The 22,909-nt window shown below is 52.2% G+C and overlaps 1 protein-coding gene across 12 annotated transcripts in view; it reads right to left on the minus strand.

Moving 5' to 3' along the window:
* POU2F2 (POU class 2 homeobox 2) overlaps positions 1–22,909 on the minus strand; it is a 75,358-nt gene that overhangs the window by 6,117 nt on the left and 46,332 nt on the right. For 4 of the 12 annotated variants that reach the window (XM_025849679.2, XM_025849676.2, XM_025849680.2 and 1 more), the window contains 10 exons: positions 20,888–20,953; positions 20,748–20,782; positions 20,548–20,604; positions 17,140–17,322; positions 2,891–2,996; positions 2,702–2,793; positions 1,109–1,270; positions 731–872; positions 494–642; positions 239–415 (listed from right to left, as the gene is read on the minus strand). In XM_025849679.2, the coding sequence (XP_025705464.1) occupies positions 239–415; positions 494–642; positions 731–872; positions 1,109–1,270; positions 2,702–2,793; positions 2,891–2,996; positions 17,140–17,322; positions 20,548–20,604; positions 20,748–20,782; positions 20,888–20,945 (1,161 nt within the window). In that variant the 5' untranslated portion in view covers positions 20,946–20,953. Of the gene's footprint in view, positions 1–238; positions 416–493; positions 643–730; positions 873–1,108; positions 1,271–2,701; positions 2,794–2,890; positions 2,997–16,617; positions 16,903–17,139; positions 17,323–20,547; positions 20,605–20,747; positions 20,783–20,887; positions 20,954–22,909 lie in introns of all 12 variants that reach the window. The other 8 variants (XM_025849682.2, XM_025849686.2, XM_025849678.2 and 5 more) reach the window with 5 other exon arrangements.

Here is a 22,909-nt window from a genome sequence, read left to right on the forward strand (position 1 = left end):
GTTGGTATGTGTCTGTGGATGCTTGTATCCCCCACATAAGACCACAGTTCCCTGGAAATTGTGTCCCCGTGTGACTGTGCTCCAACCTTGTGACAGCCTGTCCCCAAGGGTGAGTCTCCCTGCCCCTGTGCCGGGCACTGTGGACAACCAAGTAGACTGTGCTTCACAGAGGCACCTGCATAGGGGTGGGCTGTTGCCAGAGCTTTATGCCCCCCACCCCCAGAGGGGCTCCTGGTACCAGATGGGGGCTGTAGCTGGCTGGCTTCCCCGGGCTGGGCAACATGGGGGCTGCGCTGCAGGGGTTGATGCGTTTTTCCTTCTGGCGCCGGTTGCAGAACCAGACGCGGATCACTTCCTTCTCCATGTGCAGCTGCTCTGCAATCAGCAGGATCTCCTCTGAGGTAGGCTTCTGGTTCTGCGGGCAGAGGGCTGGTGAACCCCAGTTCCACCCCGCCCCCCCACCTCAGAACCTCCCAGAAGGCCGCGGCCTCACCGCTAGAAAACTCTTCTCTAAGGCGAAGCGGACGTTTGTCTCGATGCTGGTCCTCTTCTTGCGTCTCCGGCCAGGGAGCCCGTCGAAGCCCAGGCTGGGGCTGCTCAGCTGGTTGGGGCTGGGCAGGCTTGAGTCCACAGACATAGTCTCTGTGCCCGGGAGGAGACGGGGGCATGAGAGGGAGCCTCCGGGGCCCACCACCGGCCGCCCGCCCTGGGAGCCCCGGCCCAGTCCCACCTGCGTCGTTGAGCCACTTCTCCAGGAGGGGCTTGAGTTTGCACATGTTCTTGAAGCTCAGGTTGAGGGCCTCGAAACGGGAGATGGTCGTCTGGCTAAAGTCGTTGCCGTAGAGCTTGCCCATGGCCAGGCCCACATCACCCTGGCCGAGTGGGGTGGGGAATGGGGCGGCCGTCAGGGCGCAGGTCTCACCCTGGTCCACCGGCTGGCCACACCCCTGGCCCCGCCCACCGGCCGGCTGCGGTCTCTCGCCCCCCCCCACCACTTGGCCACGCTCACTGCCCGGTGCTGGGGAGAGGGAGCCCGCGCCCCGCCCACCACCTGGCCAAGCCGCGTCACCCTCAGGCCCACCGCCCGTGCTGCCGGGTGGCCCCAGACCTGTGTGAAGCCCAGCTTGATGCGGCGTTGCTTGAAGGTGCGGGCGAACTGCTCCAGCTCCTCCAGGTCACTGGGCTCCTCGGGGTGGGATGGTGGCTCCAAGCATTTGGGGGGCTGCGGGTGCGAGAGGTGCGGGTCGGGCAGCGTGGGGCGGGTCACGGCCTGGTAAGGTGGGCAGGGGTGGGTGGGGTGCAGGATCGAGGACCAGGATGGGGCTCAGCAATGGCTGCGCAGTCCTCCCTCCCTCCTTCCCTCTCTGCCATCCCACCTCTTCCTGCAGGCTCTCCTCTACCTGTCCCCAGGAGGCTGATGCACACTCATTGTCAATCCCCATCAAGGGGACACTCTGCTGCTCCATAGAGACCTCTCACTGCCCCCAACTCTCTCTCTGCACATTCCCTCCCAGCCTGCAAACTCCCAGGAGTAGCCAGCTCCTTTCAACCATGGCTTTTTCCCTGGAGCTGGGGGCCATGGTTTTATCCTTCTCTCAGGCAGGGAATTAATGACTGGCTCTGCTACCGAATTGTTGGGTAACTCAGGCAAGTTTCTTAATCCCCCTGGGCCTCAGTTTTCCCCTCTGCAGAATGGAAACAATCATGGTTGCTCCGCCCACCCCATGGGGTTGATGGGAGAATCCCGTGAAAGGTTGCAGATAAAGTGAAAGCATTTTTAAAAGTAGAGGAGGAGGGTGCCTGGGGGATTTACAAAGAAGCAACAGGTCTCTCTGAATTGCTTTATTTCCCTAAAAATATCTGAAACAGGTGGTGAGTGCAACCATGTTGGTCACATAAGTCCTTGATCCATTTTCCAAATGCTGGGGCCAGATGGGTTTTGGAATTCAGAAATTTTACAGATTTTAGAAAGCCTACACAGGTCACAAATAATGTGACTCCCCCCATCAGGGTCGAGGCATCACCCCATCACTGAACACATTAACAGCTCTCAGCAAAGCACAAATATCACATGGGAGGGAGAAAGGAAAGTCATACTCCTAGCCTTAGGTCAAGACAGGTTTTGCAGCCACATGACTTCTGGTCTCACATTACAAAAACAACTTGGTTTTCCAAGCATTTTGGATTTCAGAATTCAGCTCAGCCCTGTATTAGTCTCTAAACTTTTTGGGTTAAATAGTTCATATTTTTTGAAAGGGCTGTTAAAAAAAAGTGGGTAGGAAGGAACGTCAAAATCCATAAAGAATCATGAAAGATTATTATTGAAGTCTAGAACCCAGTCAGCAAACTGAAAGAAAGGCCAGGCCACAACCTATAGGTTTTTTGCACGTCTGCATTTTGGGGTAGTGGGGGTCAGATCAAAATCTTTCGTCAAATTCTCAAAGGAGTCCACGTGTCTGAAAGGGTTAAGAGCCCCTGGCCTGGCTGATTCCCCTCCTTCTATAGAGGAAGAAGCTGACCCAGACAGGGAGAGTGGCTTGTCTAAGGTCCCATAGCAAATCAGTGGCAGAGCAGGGCTGGTCCCCAGGTCTCCCAACTCCTATTCTGGCCCCTATGGTCATGGGGAGGGTTGAAGGGAGCAGAGACCCTCACCCTCCCACCCCCCCTTCACCCAGCCTGGCATATCGGTGGACATTCTTACCTGTGGGGGCAGCCCGGCTCGGGGCTGGGAGGTCAGAAGAGCTCCCTGGGTTTGCTGAGGTAGCTGGAAGAGATTTGGCGTCGGTAGCAGGCCTGGGGAGACAAGGGGATTGCACAGGGTGAGGGAGGACGGAGAGTTCTGTGGAAGCATCCTCGGGGAGGGGAGGCCATGGGGTGGGTGGGGCCTTACCTGGCTGACTCTGCTGGGCCTGTGGCAGCAGGAACTGAGCAGGTGGCTGGAGGTGGTGGCCTGGCACAAGCACCAGCTGCTGAAGCTGGAGGAGCTGCTGTATGTCCTGGCAGGGAGGGGGATGGACAGAAAGCCTGAGTCCTGGCCCAGCTCCCTCTGCACCGTGTGAGCCCTGAGGGGTTCCACAGAGTGGGCGGGGAGGGATGGAGCACGGTCTGTGAATGGCTTCCCTTAGGTAAGGGCCCACAGGAGGCTTCTCCCAACCCCAGGCTACCAGAGCATCCTATCTGGGCTGACCCAGGAGGGCTCGCTCTTGATTTACCTTCTCTTTCTTGAAGAAATATTTGCCTTGTCTTACACTGAACCACAGAACAAATAGTATCGTTTAAAAATGTAAATCAGACCAAGTCTTCCCTTCTCTTAAAACACTTGAGGCAAACGATACCATGTCTGGAATTAGCTTTAAAATACTCCAGCACAGCAAAATAAAATAAAATAAAATAAAATAAAATAAAATAAAATAAAATAAAATACTCCAGCACAGTAAATTGGTTCAACAACTTTGGAAAACTCTTTGGCACTGTTATGGTTTGAATTATGTCCGCCCCTCAAAAGATATATAGGAATCCTAACGCCCCAGAACCCCAGAGAGTGGCCTTATTTGAAGATAGGGTCCTAATCCAATATGATGGATGTCCATTTAGTAAGGGGGAATTTGGACACAGAGACAAGCATGTACAGAGGGAAGGCACTGTGAAGAGACCCAGAGAGAAGATGCCCAACCCTACCAACACACTGGCTTCAGACTTATAGCTTCCAGAGCTGTGAAAGAATACATTTCTGTTGTTTAAGACAGCCAGTTGGTGGTTGGTTGTTATAGCAGCTCTAGAAAACAAATACAGGCAGTATTTACTAAAGCCAAACATATACCTGTCTCATGACCCAGCGATTTCCCGCCTGGGTGTTAGCCACTGTAAGTGCATACATGTGTTCACCAAAAGACACGTGCCACAGTGTTCACGGCAGAACCATTTGTAATGGCCCAAACCCAAAGAAAGGCCAGGTACCCATCAGAATCGAAATGGGTGAGTAAACTGATTCACTGGAATGCTACAGCAATGAGAAGGGGCAGTCTACACTCTGTAATGGCACACAGCAAAATAAACTTCCCAGACATGATACATGGAAGAAGCTAGACATGATAGAGAGCATCCTATATGGTTCCATTTGCATTTGGGGAGGGAGAGGCTAGAAGGCATCCCCAGGGGCTCCTGGGGAGCTGGCCATATTCAGTTCTTGATCTGGCTGCAAGTTACATGAGTATGCTCAGTTTGTGAGCATCACTGATCTGTATATTTATGATTTGTGCACTTTACAGTATTTGTTATACTTCAATGAAAAGATTTTTTTTTTTAAGGGAAATGAAGCAGGGACAGAGGGAGAGAAAAAAACATCCAGCCTCTCCACAAAAAAAGTGAAGGGTATAGATGAAACAGGATTGGCAAAAGGTTGGTGTCTACTGAGTGGGTGAAGGCACGTACAGTTCCTTATATCATACCCTCCACTTTTAGGTTTGAACATTTCCAAAAGAAAAAGCAAAACCCCCTTAAACACAGACACAGACACAGACACAGACACAGACACACACACACACACTCCAGTGGCTTCTCATAGCCACAGTAATACAATCAAAACCCCTTACCTGCTCTCTAAGGTCCTTCATACCAAAGCCCGTGCTAGTCTTCCTGACCTCAACTCCTACCTCAGGGCCTTTGCACATGCTGTTCCCGCTGCCAAGCAGTTCTAGTTCTTATACTCCTGCCTAGGCCCTTCCTGTCACCAGGTCTTTACGTAAAATCACCTCTTCAGGGGCGCCTGGGTGGCTCAGTCAGTTAAGTATCTGACTCTCGATTTCAGCTCAGGTCATGATCTCAGAGTCATGAGATTGAGCCCCACGTCAGGCTCCATGCTGGGCGTGGAGCCTGCTTAAGAGTCTCTCCCTCTCCCTCTGCCCCTTCTGCTTGTGGCGCGCTCTCTCTCTCTCTCTAAAATTAAATAAATCCTTAAAAAAAAAAAAAGATTCTCTCTCTCCCTTTGTTCCCCCTCCTCAGGCACTCACATTCTCTCTCTTAAAAAAAAAAAAAATCACCTCTTCAGAGATGCCCTCCTTAACCACCTAATCTAAAGCAGCCACCACCACCCCTCTCTTTGTTATCTCCATTTCACCTCGTCTGTTAAGACTTATCACTACCTCAAGGTATCTCTCTGTTTACCCTTTCACAGTGCCTCTCCCTCACCTGGTATGTCAGCTCCATGAGACTGTGATCTTGATGGTTTTGGTCATTAGTATAATCTCAGCATCTAGAATATCTGGCAGCCAGTAAGTGCTCCACATATATTTGTTGAACGAACCCACACTGATGCTTCATAATTTGCTCAGCAACTTTTATGACAGTTGAAAGTTATGTTACTTAGGGTGACATTCTTTTTCCTTCTGGGAAATTGAGGCAGATGACATATGCCCTTCAATTCCTCCCAATGCTATCATTATTCCAAAGACCAATTTAATGTCCTAGGAAGTGAACAAACTGAGGAAAAAACATACGCAACTTGACACAAAGGGTTCGTTTCTTTAACATATAAAGAGTGATTACAGATCAATAAGAGAAAAACTAACAATTCAGTAGTAATCTGGCCAACATAGGGCTGGTGAGTGCCCAGCAAAGGAAATATAAACTGCTCTGAATGAAAACACATTCAGACTCATTCACAATAAGATAAACAGAGCTACAACTGCACTGAGATACTATTTTTACATATCTGATGGGCAAAGATAACAGCAGTGTATAACACGCTGTGTTGGGGCAAATGGGGAAACACACACTCTTGCACATCACTAGTGAGAAGATAATTTGGCAATGTCTGTCAGGATTACAAAGGCAGGGCAGAAGACATGAAAGACATTTCTCCAAAGAAGACATACTAATGACCAACAGACACATGAAAAAATGCTCAACATCACTTAGCATCAGGGAAATCCAAATCAAAACCACAATGAGATACCACCTCACACCAGTCAGAATGGCTAAAATTAACAAGTCAGGAAACGATAGATGTTGGCGGGGATGCAGAGAAAGGGGAACCCTCCTACACTGTTGGTGGGAATGCAAGCTGGTGTAGCCACTCTGGAAAACAGTATGGAAGTTCCTCAGAAAGTTGAAAATAGAGCTACCCTACGATCCAGCAATTGCACTACTGGGTATTTACCCCAAAGATACAAATGCAGTGATCCAAAGGGGCACTTGCACCCCAATGTTCATAGCAATGTCCACAACAGCCAAACTATGGAAAGAGCCCAGATGTCCATCGACAGATGAATGGATAAAGAAAATGTGGTGTGTATATATATAAATATACACACACAATGGACTATTATTCAACCATCAAAAAATGAAATCTTGCCATTTGCAACGATGTGGATGGAACTAGAGGGTATTATGCTGAGCAATGTAAGTCGATCAGAGAAAGACAATTATCATATGATCTCACTCATATGTGGAATTTTTTTTCTTTAAAAAAAGATTTTTTAATTTATTTATTTATTTTTAATTTTTTTATTGTTATGTTAATCACCATACATTACATAATTTGTTTTGGTGTACTGTTCCATGATTCATTGTTTGTTCATAACACCCAGTGCTCCATGCAGAACGTGCCCTGCTCAATACCCATCACCAGGCCAACCCATCCCCCCACCGTCCCCCCCTCCAGAAACCTCAGTTTGTCTCTCAGAGTCCACCATCTCTCCTGGTTCGTCTCCCCCTCTGACTCACTCCCCTTCATTCTTCCTCTCCTGCTATCTTCTTCTTTTTCTTTTTTCTTAAAATATGTTACGTTATTTGTTTCAGAAGTACAGACCTGTGATTCAACAGTCTTACACAATTCACAGCGCTCACCGTAGCACATATCTTCCCCAATGTCCATCACCCAGCCACCCCATCCCTCCCACCGCCCCCACCACTCCAGCAACCCTCAGTTTGTTCCTGAGATTAAGAATTCCTCATATCAGTGAGGTCATATGATACATGTCTTTCTCTGATTGACTTATTTCACTCAGCATAACACCCTCCAGTTCCATCCATGTCGTTGCAAATGGCAAGATCTCATTCCTTTTGATGGCTGCATAATATTCCATTGTGTATATTTAAGAAATAAAACAGGATCACAGGGGAAGAGAGGAAAAATAAAACAAGACGAAATCAGAGAGGGAGACAAACCATAAGAGACTCTTAATCATAGGAAACAAACTCAGGGTTGCTGGAGGGGAGGTGGGGGGGAGGGGTAACTGAGTGATGGACATTAAGGAGGGCATGTGATGTGATAAGTACTGGGTGTTATATAAGACTGATGAATCACTGGGCGCCTGGGTGGCTCAGATGGTTAAGCGTCTGCCTTCGGCTCAGGTCGTGATCCCAGGGTCCTGGGATCGAGTCCTGCATCAGGCTCCCTGCTCCTTGGGAGCCCGCTTCTCTCTCTCTCTCTCTCTCTCTCTCTCTCTGTCTCTCATGAATAAATAAATAAAAAATCTTTAAAAAAAAAAAGACTGATGAATCACTGACCTCTACCTCTGAAACCAATAATATATTATATGTTAATTAATTGAATTTAAATACAATAAAATTTTTAAAAAGTAAAAAAGAATTACAAAGGCATATACCCTTTGACTCAGCCATTTCACTTCTAGGAATTTATCTTAGAGATACATTCACACGTGCAAAATGCTCTCTCTAGAAGGGTATTCCTAGCATCATGCAGTGTTCAGCAAGAGTGGAAACAAGCTGAACACACAGCAGTGGGGAAGAGGTAAATGAACTAGGGTGGATCTTTATGACGGAATACTATACATTCATCAGAAAGAATGAGGACACTCTTCGTGTCCTGAAATGGAACAATCTCCAAGATGTCCTGTTGAATGGAGAGCTCAAGAGACAGAACACTGGGTATGATGTGCTACTGTTTGCATTTTTTTAAAAGTATTTCTAGGTATTTCCTGCGTATGCATAGACTATACCTCGGAAACTATACCAGAAACTGGCAACACTGTAAATCCTTCCATATCTCTTGAGTTTTGAACATTTACCTAGCCTAAATAAATAAAGATGTCCCACCCCCACCTACCCAACCGAACACTCATTTCTGCCCGACATCTCTGTTTTCCCAACCATTCATGTTTTGACTGTTCAAGGCTATTTCCCGTCCACTGCAAAGGCCTCTGCCTTCTCCCTGTGCCTCAGAAAGTGGACAGAGTACCCAGATGCTCCTGACCTCTCACTTCTTTTCTCTAGTTACTCGTCATCTAAGAATACAGCTTAAGGGGTTTGAAGTCCCAATACTCTATCCTTTGAAACTGTGTCCATTCTTGCCTTGTCTTCTGAGCCTCTCCATCTGATCAATCACATGGTGGTGTCCCTTCCACATGAGGCCTGGCCACGATGTGAGTGAAGCCTGGATTTCAGGCCCCCCACCCCTTCACAACGGATCCTTCCAAGTCCCCGTACCTAATTTTGGTCTCATAATTTTGTCTTCCTTTTCTCTAAAAAGACCTGCACACTGTATAAAAATCAGGCCCCACAAAACTGAACCCACCCTGCTCTACCCTGCATTTCTCGCGATGCAGTGCATTTGCTTATGTACAATTTTTCTCTGCTACACTATAACTCTAGAAGGCAGAGGCCAGGTCTTACTCTGCTCATATCCCTAACCCTCAACACAATCTGGTCAGCCCCCATTAAATGCCCACTGAGCTGAATCAAGGAATAAAGCCAGATATAAAGACTTATCACCAACGTTTTTCTGACTAGCTTGCTGATTAAAGTATTTGTTAACTACTGTCTCTCCCTAGTGTGACTCTCAGTGAAAACTCCCTTTCTCCCCAGAAGCCTAAAAGAGAGGTGTCTGCAGATTTCTTTCTGCATCTCCCCTGGAGAGGAAAAGGGTGGGGAAAGTGCATCCCGATTTGCAGAGGGCCTCATGGTGAGAAGTCCACATGAAAAACCCAACCACACCCCCACTCACTGTCACTCAGACCAGAAACTTAGGGGGCAGTCCCGATACCCTCCATCCCTTCTCTCCCCCATCCAACACATCTGCAAGCCTGAACAAAAAAGTTCTAAATTTTTTCTGTGCTCTGAATTACTTGATGTCTGACAAAACCTACTGCCCCCTTCTCAGAGTTAAAGAATGGGTAAAATAAAATGCATAGGATTTCATATGAAATCAACTATATACGAAAAAGTCATCCAACATCTTGAATTGTGATAATAACCTATGGGTTTCTTTATTAGCCCATTAAATAATAAGATCAAGCAACACATCTGATGACTACTGTAATTTCAAAGCAATGATGAGTAAAAACAATATTTTGAGGTCTCTGTGTATAGAAATACCTGTGGATTCCATTGGTGACAGAGTCCCGCTAATGCTACTGTGGTCTATTCATAATAGAAGGAAACGTAACATTTTCAGTTAGAGGATAGTAAAAGTTGAGACATAATTTTCTCCCATCCAAGTTCATGGACTCCCCTGAATTCTATCCACAGACGCCTCCAGGGGTTCCTGTTCTGAAATGTTAATCTAACCATAAAGCCTCCACTGGTTTTCATCACACTTGTAAGACAATTCAACTCCTTGCCATGGCCCTGGATGACCTGGCCTTCCTCGTCAACCAGGACTCTCACTCCTTGACTCGGAGCGAATCACACTGGTCTCCTTCCTGTTACTGAACTCGAAAAAGGTCCCCACCTCAGAGCCTTTGCACATGCTGTTGCCCTCCCACTTCTTGATCTGCACATGATTGGCCCCGCCTCATCATGCAAGTCTCTATAAAACGCCCCCTCCTGAGAGAGGCCTCCCCTGGCTACCCGCTCTGATGAGGAGTCTTCCTCTCCTCAATCTCTCTCTATTACATTATACTCTTTTTCTTCCTTCATAGCAATTGTCAGCTATGGGTAGGTGCCAGCTCTGGGAGGGCACAGGCTTGTCTGCCTTATTCCTCACTGTATCCCCCTTGCAAAAATGTGCTGGGGCATGGTGGATGTTCACGAAATGTTTGCTGACTAAAGAAATTGCAGAATGACAGAAGATTCTGGGTGCTGTGCTGGCTCAGGACTGGGGTTAACCAGTAGGAGGCCCCATTTCTCCATAATCTACAAGCAGCATGCAATCTGAAGCCACTTGGGGGCGCATTAGGACCAAGTCAAGATGGTGGAGCAGTCAGAGGAAGTGGAGACACCGGGGAAGGGCCCCTGGCCAGGATATTTAGTGGATCATCTGCTCCGTTCCTGACCTGTGAGAAAAACGGGCACAGAGGGCTTAGCACATCCCACTAGAGCTGAGAAGGGAAGAGACCGGTTCTCGTTCATCGCTGGATTCTGATCACCCAACCCCAGTGTGGGCACCCAGCAGGCGATCAATGAATTTCCAGTGAATGAATGAGTGAAACCTAGGACTGATTGGTGGGGTTTCAGGCTGTACTTTGCCGCAACTGGGATCTTGGCCACAGTCGGGCAGAAAGACTGACGCTCTATTTACGTGACACACGGGTGAACAGGAGTATAATTGTCCACTTTCCCATCTGGGCTTGGTTCCACCTGAGGGTCGGGGGAGGGTGGTGGTGGAAAAAAGCCTTTAAAAGGAACTAGAGGAGGCCTGGCCCCTGCTGTGGCCGCTTGGGCCCAGGTGCAGCGCCTCACTCCAGCGCACAGGGCAGACTCCCCACCCCCCCCAACTGCAGGCCCCCACACATGCTCTGGCAGCCACCCAGACTGGGATGGTGTCTGCGTGACACTCACCGGCCATCCCTGAGATGGCAAGCTATGACCAGTTTTGGACACCCCATCCCAAGACATGGACAGTTTAGAATTAAGTCCAGGGCGGAGAGAACAGGAAGGGGGGTGTCTGGGGGACCCCGTAAACTACATTGTCATCAGTTGCGTTCAGAGTGAGGACGGGCTTCCTTACTCTCTGAGCCATGACAGGTGGCCCCGTGGTGGAGGGGGCTGCCTGGGAAGGGAGAGAGCACCTGTCCCAGGAGCCACCTGGGAGAAACGGCACCCCGACTTGCCCAGAACTGTGTGGAGGGAGCTAGGTGGGAGGGCGGTCAGAAGAGTGCCAGGGTCCCTGCCAGCTGGGAACCTTGGGGGTCTGAGCCTAGGCCCTGTTGCTTGCTTCTCGCTGCGTGACTCAGGGAAAGGCAGCTCTCTTCTGGGCCTTGGCCTCCCTAACTGTAGAGGGTAACAGTGCATGGTGTCCTGGAGACGGCCAGACACCCGGCTGTCCCTCACACAGTTGGGGGACTGTGGGCATCCCTTACCCTGTTTACGCCTCCATTTCCTCGGGTGATACCACAATAACTCTTACCCCCTGGGGCTATTATAGGAATTAAATGCAACACACGTAGCATGTTTAGCCTGGTCTCTGTTCACTCGAGTGGTCCTGCATAAATGGTAGTCATTACTACTGAGTCATAGCTCTCTCGGGGCTCAGTGTTCTCATCTACAAAATGGGGATAAGAATGTCTGACTCTTTACTGGATTGTACTGAGGCCTGAGTAATATTAGTATCTGCAAGGTGTTTGGGAAATCACAACATACTCCCCCAGCACAAGCATCTGCTGCCCCTACACCCTCCTGTCACTCCCCTGCTGTCACCCCCCTCAAGCACAAAGCTCTCAAGGGCGGGAGCCCCGTCCTCTGCCTGACAACTCATAACTGCCAGTCCCCAGCCAGCCTCCCCGCTGAGCTCCAGCCTCAAATGCCCGTCTACCTATTTGATGTCTCCACTTGTATGGTGAATAGACTCTTTATCCCCTGCCACGTCCAAAGGGAAACTCCTGCTTCCCTACTCCTGCCCTCCAAAACACCCTGTGCCCCCCCTGCCTTCCCCAACTCAGGAAATCACCTTACCACCCTCCGGTTGCTGAAGCCAAAATTCTAGGAGTCATCCTTGATCTACCCTATCCATATAAAATAGCACTCCAGACCCCCACCATCACCTTCACCTCCCTGCCTGGATGCCTGCCAGCATTTCCCACTGGGCCCCTTGCTTCTACTCTGGTCCCCCACAGTCCATTCTCCCCATGGCAGCTGGAGGGAGCTTTGTAAAGGGTCAGTTGGCTCATGCCACTCACCTGTTTAACAACCCCCCAACAGCTTCTCATCATACCTGGCATACATTCCAAACCTCGATCTATCCTAGAAGACCCCTCACCTCTTACTTGTCTCCTGTTAACTTGCTCTGCTCCAGACATACCACTTTTCTCTGGGCCCTGATGTCAAGCTGCCTTCCACCCCAGGACCTTTGCACTTGCTGTTGCCTTTTCCTCAGTTTTCCCCCTGGCTTCTTCATGACTGACTCATTCAGGCCTCAGCTCTCAAAGGCTACCTCCTCAGTGAAACTTTTCCTGACCACCTCCCTCGAAGACACCAGCCTATTTCATTTTCTTCAGGACACTCACTCTAAAACAGTCTTGTTCGTTTGTTTACTTGTTTACTGTCTGTCTCCCCACTAGAACATGAGGTCCTCAAGGGCAGCCACCCCTGCCTTGTTCACAGCTGTCCCCTTGGGGCCATGAATAGGCACCTGGCATATACAAGGTGCTCAATAAGGGCTGGATGAATGACTATGTTATTCTAGTCATTTCACTAGAGGAAGCCCTAAAGTTTGGGGGGGGGGGCAGGTGGTATGGGCAGAGGTGGCCTGTCTCTAGCAGGAGTTCTTCTATGTGCCTCCTCCCCCAAAGGTGACCCTGCCACATGGAGCCCAGGAAGTCCCAGCGATTGGGGCAGAACACCACAAACCAAGACCCACCCAACAGGGAGCAAAAACGACCTCTGCACATTCTGTTACATCCCATGCTACTTCTTCATGTTAAAATGTCAGGATAGATGAGCAACAGCAGACCCCAATCCCGCAGTTGTGGGGCGACTGGGATGCCCCAGCCCGGCTCCTGGACTCCAGGGCCTGTGGGCACACTGACGACGCGCCTCCAGGTGTGGCGGACCTGGCACCCACTGCCCCTTCCTCAAGCAACAGGATCCATCTCTTCCTCTTGGGGACTTGCCCTCCCCCATTCTCAGGTCACATGGTCCAGGGGGGCTGACCCTACCTTCTCAGGGGTTGAGGACACTAACTCAACCCTGGCCGGTGGGAGGGTTTTATCTCCCCGGGTACAAGTGGCTGCAAGTCGAAGCGGGCAGGCGCCCATTTTGCCTGCCTCAGAATGAAAAAAGAGACAGACCCCTGGGGCCAGGCCCCGTGTTCCAGGCTGGGTCTCTTCGGTGATCTGAGCCAAATACCCCTTTCCTTCTTCAGCCACCTGGCATGGAGTTTGGTCCAGCTGCCACCCCTCCTAGCCCATCCTGCTCTGTCTTCCACTGCTGGCCCCCGGCCCCCCACTCCCAGAGCCCACTGCACTCTCAGATTATGCTCCATGCCTGGAACAGTTTTCTCCACTTCGTAAACCCGGTAAACTCCTACTTGTCCCTGCTCAGGTCAGATCCCACCTCTTCCAGGAAGCCTTCTCTGATTCCCTCAGACACAGGTCACCTGTCTTCTCCCACACTCCTACCACATCCAGTAGGTTTCTCTGGGAAACCTGTACTCACTAGGTCCTGCCCGCCTAAAAGATTTTGTCAAGCTTTATATGCCACAGTCATATTATGAAAATAGGGATTTTTCTTTTCTCTCCAAATACAAAATGATGTTTTAACAGTTAATGTAAATTTTCAATCAATGCCTACCGCTATCCCAGACATTCTGAATTACTCCCCCGGAGAGATGTCTTCCCCACCCTGATTGAAAAGCTGCAGCAAAACATCCCTCATTGATTCAGTAAATATCCACGTGCCCCCCCCTTGGTGGAAAGCATCGTGCTGAGCACTGGACACACAAATTATAGAAATGTGTTATAATCATCCCTTTCTCTATACGAGTTAGGAAAATGCAGGGAAGGTTCCTGCCAAACGGTTTAGCTGACATTACTTTGGAAGCTGGCATTCGAGGGACAGATGGGGGACTCTCCCTTAGTACTTTATGTAATTTTTAAAATGACAGGTCTAGGGGTGTTTTTGACTTTCTTAGTATTGTTCAAGTAAAACATTTCTTAGTGGTTCGTTGGTGTGTCTGTTTCCCTAGAAGACTGGGAGCCCTGAGGGGGCAAGGAAGGGTCTGAGTCATTCCTAAGCCTTTAGCTTCCCACCAGGGCCTGACACACGGGAGGCCGGCAAATGTCTGAAATGACCACAGGACAGAGCGGAGCGGGCATGGGAAGCAGATGGGTGGGCGCAGGACACGGGCTGAGGAAGAGAGGGTCAAGCCCAGGGGTAAGACAGCTGGAGCTGCAGTGGGCAGCTAAGGCAGGAGGACTGTGGTACCCACTGCAGCTGGTTGGCACGGTGCCTAGAGCTCTTGGTGGTACGGGAGAAACATTTGTCTGTTAGGGAAATGAGGTCACAGGGTGACAGAACTCCCCGAAAACAACCTTGGCCAAGCTTTGCAGTTGCAAAAGGCAGACCGGAGCAGATGGGAGCTGGGAAGGGAGGAGCGAGAGGAAGGGGTTGGAGGAGGCCTTGAGAATCGGTCTGGGCTGGACAGCAGGTGGCAGGGAGCTTGGAGGAGGTGGTTCTAGGAGTGTAAGAACAGAAGGAATGCCTGCTGCTGGCCTGCACGAGGCTGCTCTGTCCCTCCTCCCTCCCTGGAGTCGTTGTCCCTTCCACAGACACTTCCTCGGGCATATGTGGACTCAGCACTGGTGATTAGGGCCGGAAGCAAAGGAAAAGGGCTGGGGGCCTCTGGAGAAGGCAGGAGGCAGGAAATCAAACCAGCTGGAGGGAGGGAAGTCTTGGAAGACTTCCTGGAGGTGTGGGCTCCCAAGCTGAGGCTTAAAGGCTGAAAAGCCGTCCAGGTAAAGGGAGGGAGCCAACTTCCAGGCAGACAGGAGAACAGGAACAGGGGCAGGGATACTTGAGACCTGGGGGAGGGAGGAGTCCTGAGCGTTGGGGTTGCTCCATGGAGAGCTGTATGTGCTGAGAGGCATTTCCCTGCTGCTGGGCTCTCTGGGGGGTGGTGGTGGGGGGAAGTGGGAAGGATGGCTTCAGCCTGCTGAAGGACGGCAGCAGCCCCAGATCATGTGGTCCGAGCCCTAACTCCCAGGCTGCTCTGCCCCTTGGGGTGACCTCGCCAGGGATGAGGATTTGTGGATTCAAGGTCACTGTTAGCCTGCTACAAAGGCAGCACCTGCCAGACTCTAGTTACAGTTACCGTGGCGAGCCAGGCACCACGGGGCTAAGTCTGGAAGAGCCGTCACAGAGCAGTGGGCACAGATTGTTCTGTGTGTCTCCGCAGAACCAGGCCCAGAAGCGGGAAGCTCTAAGGAGGCAGACCCAGCTCAGCGTTAAGGACAGTCTTCAGTGGAAGAGCTGGTCAGTAGTGGAATGGGCCCATTGGAAGCTGAACTCTGTCAAGGGACAAACTTGTGGGCACTGGACACCTTCTCTGTGTAGACAGCATCTGCCCCCGGGGTTTCATGGAAGGCGGTGGATAGAGAGAAAGAAAAGCGATCCAAAGAGCAGTCATTGTGGGGAACACAGGGTTAAGGGACGTTAAACAAGGTTCCTTGCTGCAGGACTTCTCAGGACCTTCACTGCGCTGGAACATGGGCCACAGACTCAAATGCTTACGGAACCCAGGCAGATAGCACAAGTGGGTGACAGGGAAAAGTGTGGATGGAGAGAGCAGGCCCAACAGGAGGGGATGCTCTGTTCTACCTACTCTGTTCCACAGACTATCCTTACAGGAAATTTGTGGGCCACTATCTTGGGTTGAACTGGGTCTCCCAAAAAGATGTGTCGGAAGTCCTAACCCCTGGTGCCTGTAAATACAACCGTATTTGGAAACATGGTCTTTGCAGATGTAATCAAGTTAAATGAGGTCATTAGGGTCCGCCCTAATCCAACGACTGGTGTCCTTATAATAAGAAGGGGAAATGTGAACGCGGAGACAGACAGGCACAGACAGAGGATGGCCCTATGACCAAAGAGGCAGAGATTGGAGCGATCCATCTAGAAGAATGCCAAATATTTCTGGCACTACCAGAAGCTAGAAGAAGCAGAGAGAGATTCTCCCTAGAGCCACCCAGTTTGTGGGGCTTTGTCATGGCACCCCGGGAAATGAATACAGCCACGAACTCATGATTCAGTATATGCCAGAAGTCTCCAGAATGGCCAGAGCAGATGCAGCATTCCCTGACCCAGTGGCCAGGGGCCCCTTTTCTGAAAGAGCATCTCTCACTGGATACGCCAGAGCACACATTATAGGGCACTGGCTCAGAGTCTCAGCCTTTCCTTCTGGGCCCACATGGGCACCATTCCACGGAGGTGACTCCTCGTTTCCTCAGCCGGAAACTGAGGATAATGGGCCAACCTCCCAGGTGGCTGGGAGCCCTCAGTGAGATACACAGAAAGCGCTTAGCCAGGCACACCATCACATGGAGGACATCCTCCCTCTGAGCATCAATTTACCCCACGGAGACACGGGTGGCAGCATCCCCCGTGGCTTCCTGGCACATGACCGGCCTTCAGAAGAGTCCACGAAGACCGGTCAGCCCCCTGCACACCGTGCTTCTGCGGGCCCTGCTCTGGGGCCTGCCTGCCCCCCAGGGCTGCCCTTACCTGTGCTGTGAGCTGGATGGGCTGGGAGAGAGTGAGCTGTGGGGTCCCAGGGGGCTGGCTGGCAGGCTGTGGAGGTGGCAGGTCGCCCCCCCCAGAGGAGGCTGGGGGCTGTGAGGTCGAGGAGGAGGCAGAGGAGGCAGAGGAGGAGGAGGAGGAGGAGGAGGAGGAGGAGGAGGCGGCGGCGGCGGCGGCAGCGGCACTGGATTGTTGCACGGCGGCGGCCAGGAGCTGGGCCTGGGCTTGCTGCAGGAGGAGCTGCTGCTGAGCTGGCATCAGCGCTGTGAGCTGTGGGGCGCGGGCGGCAGGGCCAGAGGAGGGGTGGGGGCGGGGGAGCAGAGAAGGCAGAGAGGGGTTAGTGCCCGAGCCAAGCAGGGCAAGTCCTCCAGGAGGCCTGAGGAGGGCAGGAGGAGGGCGTGAGAGAGTGGTGGTGGCCCTGGCGGGACACCCCCTGCCACGGGTCCTGTAACAGATGGGAGGCGGCTGGTCGAGGCCCACGTTCCCTGTCCTTCCCCGAGTACTTACCCCGGCTAGCTGGCTGCCCGTCAACATGAGTTGGGCCTGGGGCAGATGCGGCTGAGCCGGCTGGGGAGGCGGGGGTGCTGCTGGGGCTGAGTCGCCACTGGGGTCTTCAGCCTTGATCTGGGGGGGAGAGAGGCAGGGTCCGGGACCCCAGAATGTTAAGTGGAGGCCAGAGAGAATGCCCACCTGTGAACCAAAGAGAGGGCACGTGTGTGGCAATGGCAGCCTCGGGCCGGCACAGGAGGAGTAGGCTGGTGGGTGTAGAGGCAAGGCCCTGCGCCAACCGACTGGGGATCTTAGGCCCCCCCTCTGTCCTCAGGTTCCTCATCAATCAGTAGGGCTAACACACCCCCCTGCACCAAATAGGAGAGGGGCACCTTTGGAGAGCAGTTTTCCCCTCTGGGGGTGGGGGTCAGTTTCCCCATCTGTAAAATGGGGAATGTGCCAGCAGAGGACTCAGGGCATCAAAGAATAGCGTTCTAGGTCCCCATCCCTCATCTGCTTTATTTTTTTTTTAAAGATTTTATTTATTTATTTGAGAGAGGGAGACACAGAGAGAGAGGGAACACAAGCAGGGGGAGAGGGAGAGGGAGAAGCAGGCTTCCCACTAAGCAGGGAGCCCAATGCGGGGCTCAATTCCAGGACCCTGGGATCATGACCTGAGCCGAAGGCAGATGCTTTAGCCGGAGGTGCATCTCTCATTAATGAAGTAGGACTTCATTGGAAGAACAGGTCTTAGGTTATGAAAAAAAAATCACCGCCTTGGAACCTGGATTGGAATTCAAATGAGTATGGAAAGAGGCAGACAGTGCAAACGGGTGGCATGGGCAGACGAGGATGAGATGGGCTGGTGGCATGTGTGGCCCTCCTGAAGGGGAAGCTTGCCCAGCTCCTCCTCTGCTCCCACCAACCACTCATTTCAAAATCTAAAGCAAAACCCAAAAACAACCTAAAAAAAAAAAAAAGCGTGCCAAAAACTCTGGCAGGACCAGCCAAGCACATACATAGGCCAGATATGGCCCAGAGGCTGCCAGCTTTCAGCCTCCACCCCATAAGGCCCCTGAGCCCCTCCTCATCTCTCTGTGCAGAATGTAGATGCACCTCGCATCAAATACATAGGACAGACCAGCATAGAGCAGTCCTGGCCTTCCTCCTCTCCTAGACAGAAAGGCCAGACCATGGTGGGCTTACTTGAGAGGTTGGCTGGTAAAGGACATGTGGGGCTGGGGGGAGGCATGGCTTGCAGAATCACACTCTCGGGCCCAGAGGGAACACTGGGCTGAAGGACAATCCCTAATCCTTCAGCCCAATGTCCCAGCACCATTTTGCAAAAGGGGGTCCAGAGAGGGAAAGTGACTTGTGCAACATGACACAGCAGCTTGGCGGGGGGTGTAGCATTTGGAATTCAGAGATGAACAGAGCCCTGGAAAAGGCCAAATCACAGAGGGTGAATGGCATGCCCCAGGGAATAGAGACAAATGTCAGAAAGTTTACGGGATGCAGGGATGCAGCATCCCCTGGTGGGGAATCAAGGGCCCCTGGAAGTCTGGTTGTGTTCTGCCTCTTGATCTGGTGTGGGCAACGTGGGTGTTCAGTTTGTGAAAATCCACTGAGGATCACCGCGTGTGTCACATTCCAATTAAAAGTTAAAAAACAAAAAACAACCAACATGGTGAGGATACTAGTCCTCTTTCAGATTTCTTTCATTCCTTCTGGTTCTCTTGAGAAAGCCTCCACTAGGTGCTAGGATGGTTCTAATGTCTCACCCCCAACACTGCTCATCTCCCTTTCTAACAAATGAAGGAAAGACCTCAGGCTTAGACCCATCAGCAGGCAAGAGTCTCTGGGTACATTTTAATAATCATTGTGTTGGGGCACCTGGCTGGCTCAGTCGGTGCAGCACAGATGCTTGATCTCGGGGTCGTGAGATCGAGCCCCACGTTGAGTATGGAGATTACTTAAAAAAAAAAAAACATTGTATTTATTTCCATGGCAAGAGATTCTGGTTTTCCATTCATGAAATTTCCATTTAAAAAACATTTATTTGAGCTGCTGAAAAAGCAAGCCAGTTCACAAGCTGAAAATTGTTGAAGCTGATAGATGGGTACCTGGGGGCTTATTTTCATGATACTCTTTTTTTTCTCCTTTTGTATCTGCTTAACATTTTCCATAATAAAATGTTTTTAAAACTGAAGCCAATTAACACAATTGTGATGTAAGTAATTGTACACAGTGGTGTGTGGATGTGTCTGAAATCGTGACGGGAGCACATGAATCACTGCAGTTGGGGAAAGCAGAGGCTGCCCTCGAACAGGACGAGGTGTGGACAGAGGCCCGGAGTCAGAGGTCAGCGCCCTCTCTGCCTCTGGTTTTCCCGAGGAACCAGGGTCCAGGCCGGGGAAGGGCGGCAAGGACCCTTCCTTCCCAGGGCTCCCCTGGTTTCCCCACAGAGAAGCAAGGCTGCCGTGGGGCTGGGAGAGGCTGCAAAGACACAGCTGAGGAAGGAAAGGGTCGGGACAATGGGCACTCGGTCTGCTCTGAGGCCTAAGGCCAGAACTGCGCCTAAGATCAGAGGGAAGGAGGCCAGAGCCAGAGCCCTCCTCCCCTGGGCCCTGGCCAAGTCACTCAGTACAAGATACCCACCCACTAAGCTGCATCAGGGCACCTGAGAGGCCATCGGATCTGACAGCCCCCCATGCTAGAGAAGAGGAAACCGAGAAGCCCAGCGGTAGTGGGGCGGTGGGGGGCGGAGGGGAGTGATTTTCCCAAGGTCATGGAGTAGTTCCCGGCCCCCAGCCCCATCCCTTGCAGAGGACCCCTCTGCCCCTGCCTTCCATGCTGCTTTCAGGCCTCTGGGCCTGCGGCTGCCCCCACCAGGCTGGAGCATGGAGGCCTGGGCCCCAGACACCTCAGGAAGCCCAGCAGTGCCCAGAAACAGGCAGGGCCCCATCTGGATTAGGGATTTGTTCTGTCTGGCCACTTCCAGCCTCCCCATCAACCTCAGCCATCCTCCCTGCGTCTGCCCCCCATCCCATACCCCCCTCTACTGGATGGCCCCTGAGTGTGTGTGTTGGGGGGCAGGGGGTAGGGCAGGCCCCTGTCAGGGAAGTTGGGATGGGGGCGGGGCCCTCAGCTTCCTGTTGTTCATCGCCCTGGGGCTCTGGGGGGGATTTCCCTGGCCACCCCCACCCCCCAGGGAAGGGGAAGGAGCCTGGGTGAGTCACAGGCCTGGGGCAGGAGCCCAAGTGTGAGAAGGGGCGGGAGGAGCCTTGTCACCAAGGTGTCGGGGCTCCGGGCCCCCCCCTTCAGGCCCTGGGCCCACAAAGGTGTGCGGGACCCTCTCCCAGATGCCAACACATCACAGGACACCCTTCTCGTTCCCCTGCCCTGGCTGTTCTGATAGGTTCTTACCTTGGTGCTGGGGCCAGTTGGGGACACGGAGAATGGGGAGGTCTTATTCTGGGGGTTCTGGGAAGAAAAAGTTGGGGTGGGGAATGGGAAGGGTGAGGTGAAGCAGTTTTTGACACCATGCCCCTCCCCCACAGGGGCCCCCCCCGCTCTGTTCCCTTCTCCCCCTCCCAACCCCTCCTGCTCATCCACTCCCTCCTGACCTGATGGTTAGTGTCTGGTCCATTTCTTTCAGTGTCTGCAACGAGAGGGAAAGAGTGAGTCGTCACCTGTGCCCCCCACAGCCCCGCAGCTGCCTCCACCCCACAGGCCCCCTGCCCTCCCTGCTCCCCTCCCCACCCACCTGTGTGCTCTGATGGGGAGTCCAGACCTTGCTTCTCGGCCTCCAGGGGCTTAGACATTCTTATTTCTGGGAATAGAAGAGGGGTGTAAGTGGGGTGAGGGAAGCCTGGGGGGCTCTTGGGCCCAAATCCCCCGCACCCCCTGCCACCTTGTAAGTGCCTCTTTCCAGGAGACATGCCCTCCTTACTGGGCCTCTGCCCTCCTCTGGCAGGACAAGAAAGGGATCCTTTTCACCCCTGCAGAAGGTGGCACGGGGAGGGCCACCTCCAGTGAGGCCCTGGGGCAGGGTGGGAGGTAGCCGGTGGTCATGAGAAGGCTTCGGTGCCCAGGAGGAGGTGGGTGATGTTCCACAGGAGCGAGTCAGCCTCGGGCCTCCTCCCGAGGCGCGCCCGTCCTGCCTCACCAGGTTTCGGGTGAGACATGTTTTCCACTCTGAGTGGGGCCTGGGGGTGTGAAGGGCTGCAGCATCCCCAAAGGAGTGAGTCTTCTCATCTCTGCGTGGGATTTGGCACCCCCTGCCCCTCCCGCAGCCCACAATGTTCCTGTCCACACCTGACCCCCACCTGGCTTCCCGGCCTCCTTTCTCACATTCAGCTCACAGGCCCGGCAGCCCCACTTGCCACTTGGAACTCCGACTCCAACACCACTTGGCTCTGCCCCTAACCAGGTCCTCGGACTTAATCCTAGGCCTCACCCAGGACTTAAGCCTTGAATCCCCACTGCACACCCAGATCCAAGCCGGGTGCCCCAGCCTACAAATGCAATCCCCTGCTATCGTCCGGTAAACCCAGGACATGAGGAGAGGGGGCAAACAGCAAGCTGGCCCTGGGGCCACAAAGCATTGCTCTGCCCTCACAACACTGTGATGCTGAGGAGGGAAAGGTGAGCACTTACCAGTGCTGAGCACAGTGTTAAGTATGATTCAGAGCTCACAGCAGCAGTTGGTGCTAATATCACCCCCATTTTACAGAGGAGGAAACTGAGGGCCCGAGAGCACAATGAGACAGCAGAGGTGCCCCGACTGGACACCTGTCTTCATGACTCCAGAGTTCCCGCTTCTAATCAGGACTGCTATGGTCTAGTGGGCCCCCTGCTGTGACTTCCACCCACCTCATCTCCAGCTGTCACCCCTACTCAAGTTCACCCTGACTGACGCCGACTCGAACCCAACCCTTTCTGGTCCTACACCCCACACAAACCTAGGCTTCTTCCCTAACCATTCTCAGTCCCCTTACCCACCCTGAATCCCAACTCCCACCCAGATGGTACAAGTCCTTCATCTAACCCTGACTCCTAGCTTGGCCTCAGACCTTACTCGTGACCCTGATTCTGACCCCAAGGTCTCCCCCACCACTCACTCCACATCCCTGCCTAAACCACGATGCCCTATCAAAGGGGCTGTCCAATTCAAGCGCGTTCTGCACCCAAGATATTGAAAGAAGGTCAGCTAACAAGAGCTAGGACGTCCTCAGCAAGTGGGAAAAAAAAATGTCCAGGAATTTTGCAATTGAGGGTTACCCGACATGAAACGCTGCTCTGGTTTAAAACTCTTGATTAAAAAGCCGGGTCACACACTGCTCGTGGGAGTCTAAATCGATATAAGCACAAGTCAGGAAAACTGACTAGGTGCCCCCTCCCTAGGACCCAGCACATCCACTCCCGAGCATCCTGGGGAGACAGAGGAGCGTCCTGCCCCCCAAACCCATGGGCACACAGCAGCCCCTTCCCCAAACTGGAAACAAGTCAAGGGCCTATCAGCGGATGGACACAATGTGGTATGTCCATACAATGACACGCCCCACAGCAAGAAAAGGAAGAAACTCCTGCATCACACGCACCACTGAATCTTGCAGGCACGACACCAAGGGAAAGACATCAGACACAAAAGCGGACAGACAGTAGGATTCCAATTACAGGAAGCTCAGAAACAGGCAAGATGATATCAGATGGCCAAGGTCAGATTATGGGTAACGTCTGGGGGTTGCTGACGGGGAATGAGGGTGAGGAGGCCTGCAGGGGGTTG

The sequence above is a fragment of the Callorhinus ursinus genome, unplaced genomic scaffold (genome assembly GCF_003265705.2).
Source record: "Callorhinus ursinus isolate GAN/ISIS: 27379988/994484 unplaced genomic scaffold, GSC_fseal_2.0 scaffold134, whole genome shotgun sequence".
NCBI lineage: Eukaryota > Metazoa > Chordata > Mammalia > Carnivora > Otariidae > Callorhinus > Callorhinus ursinus.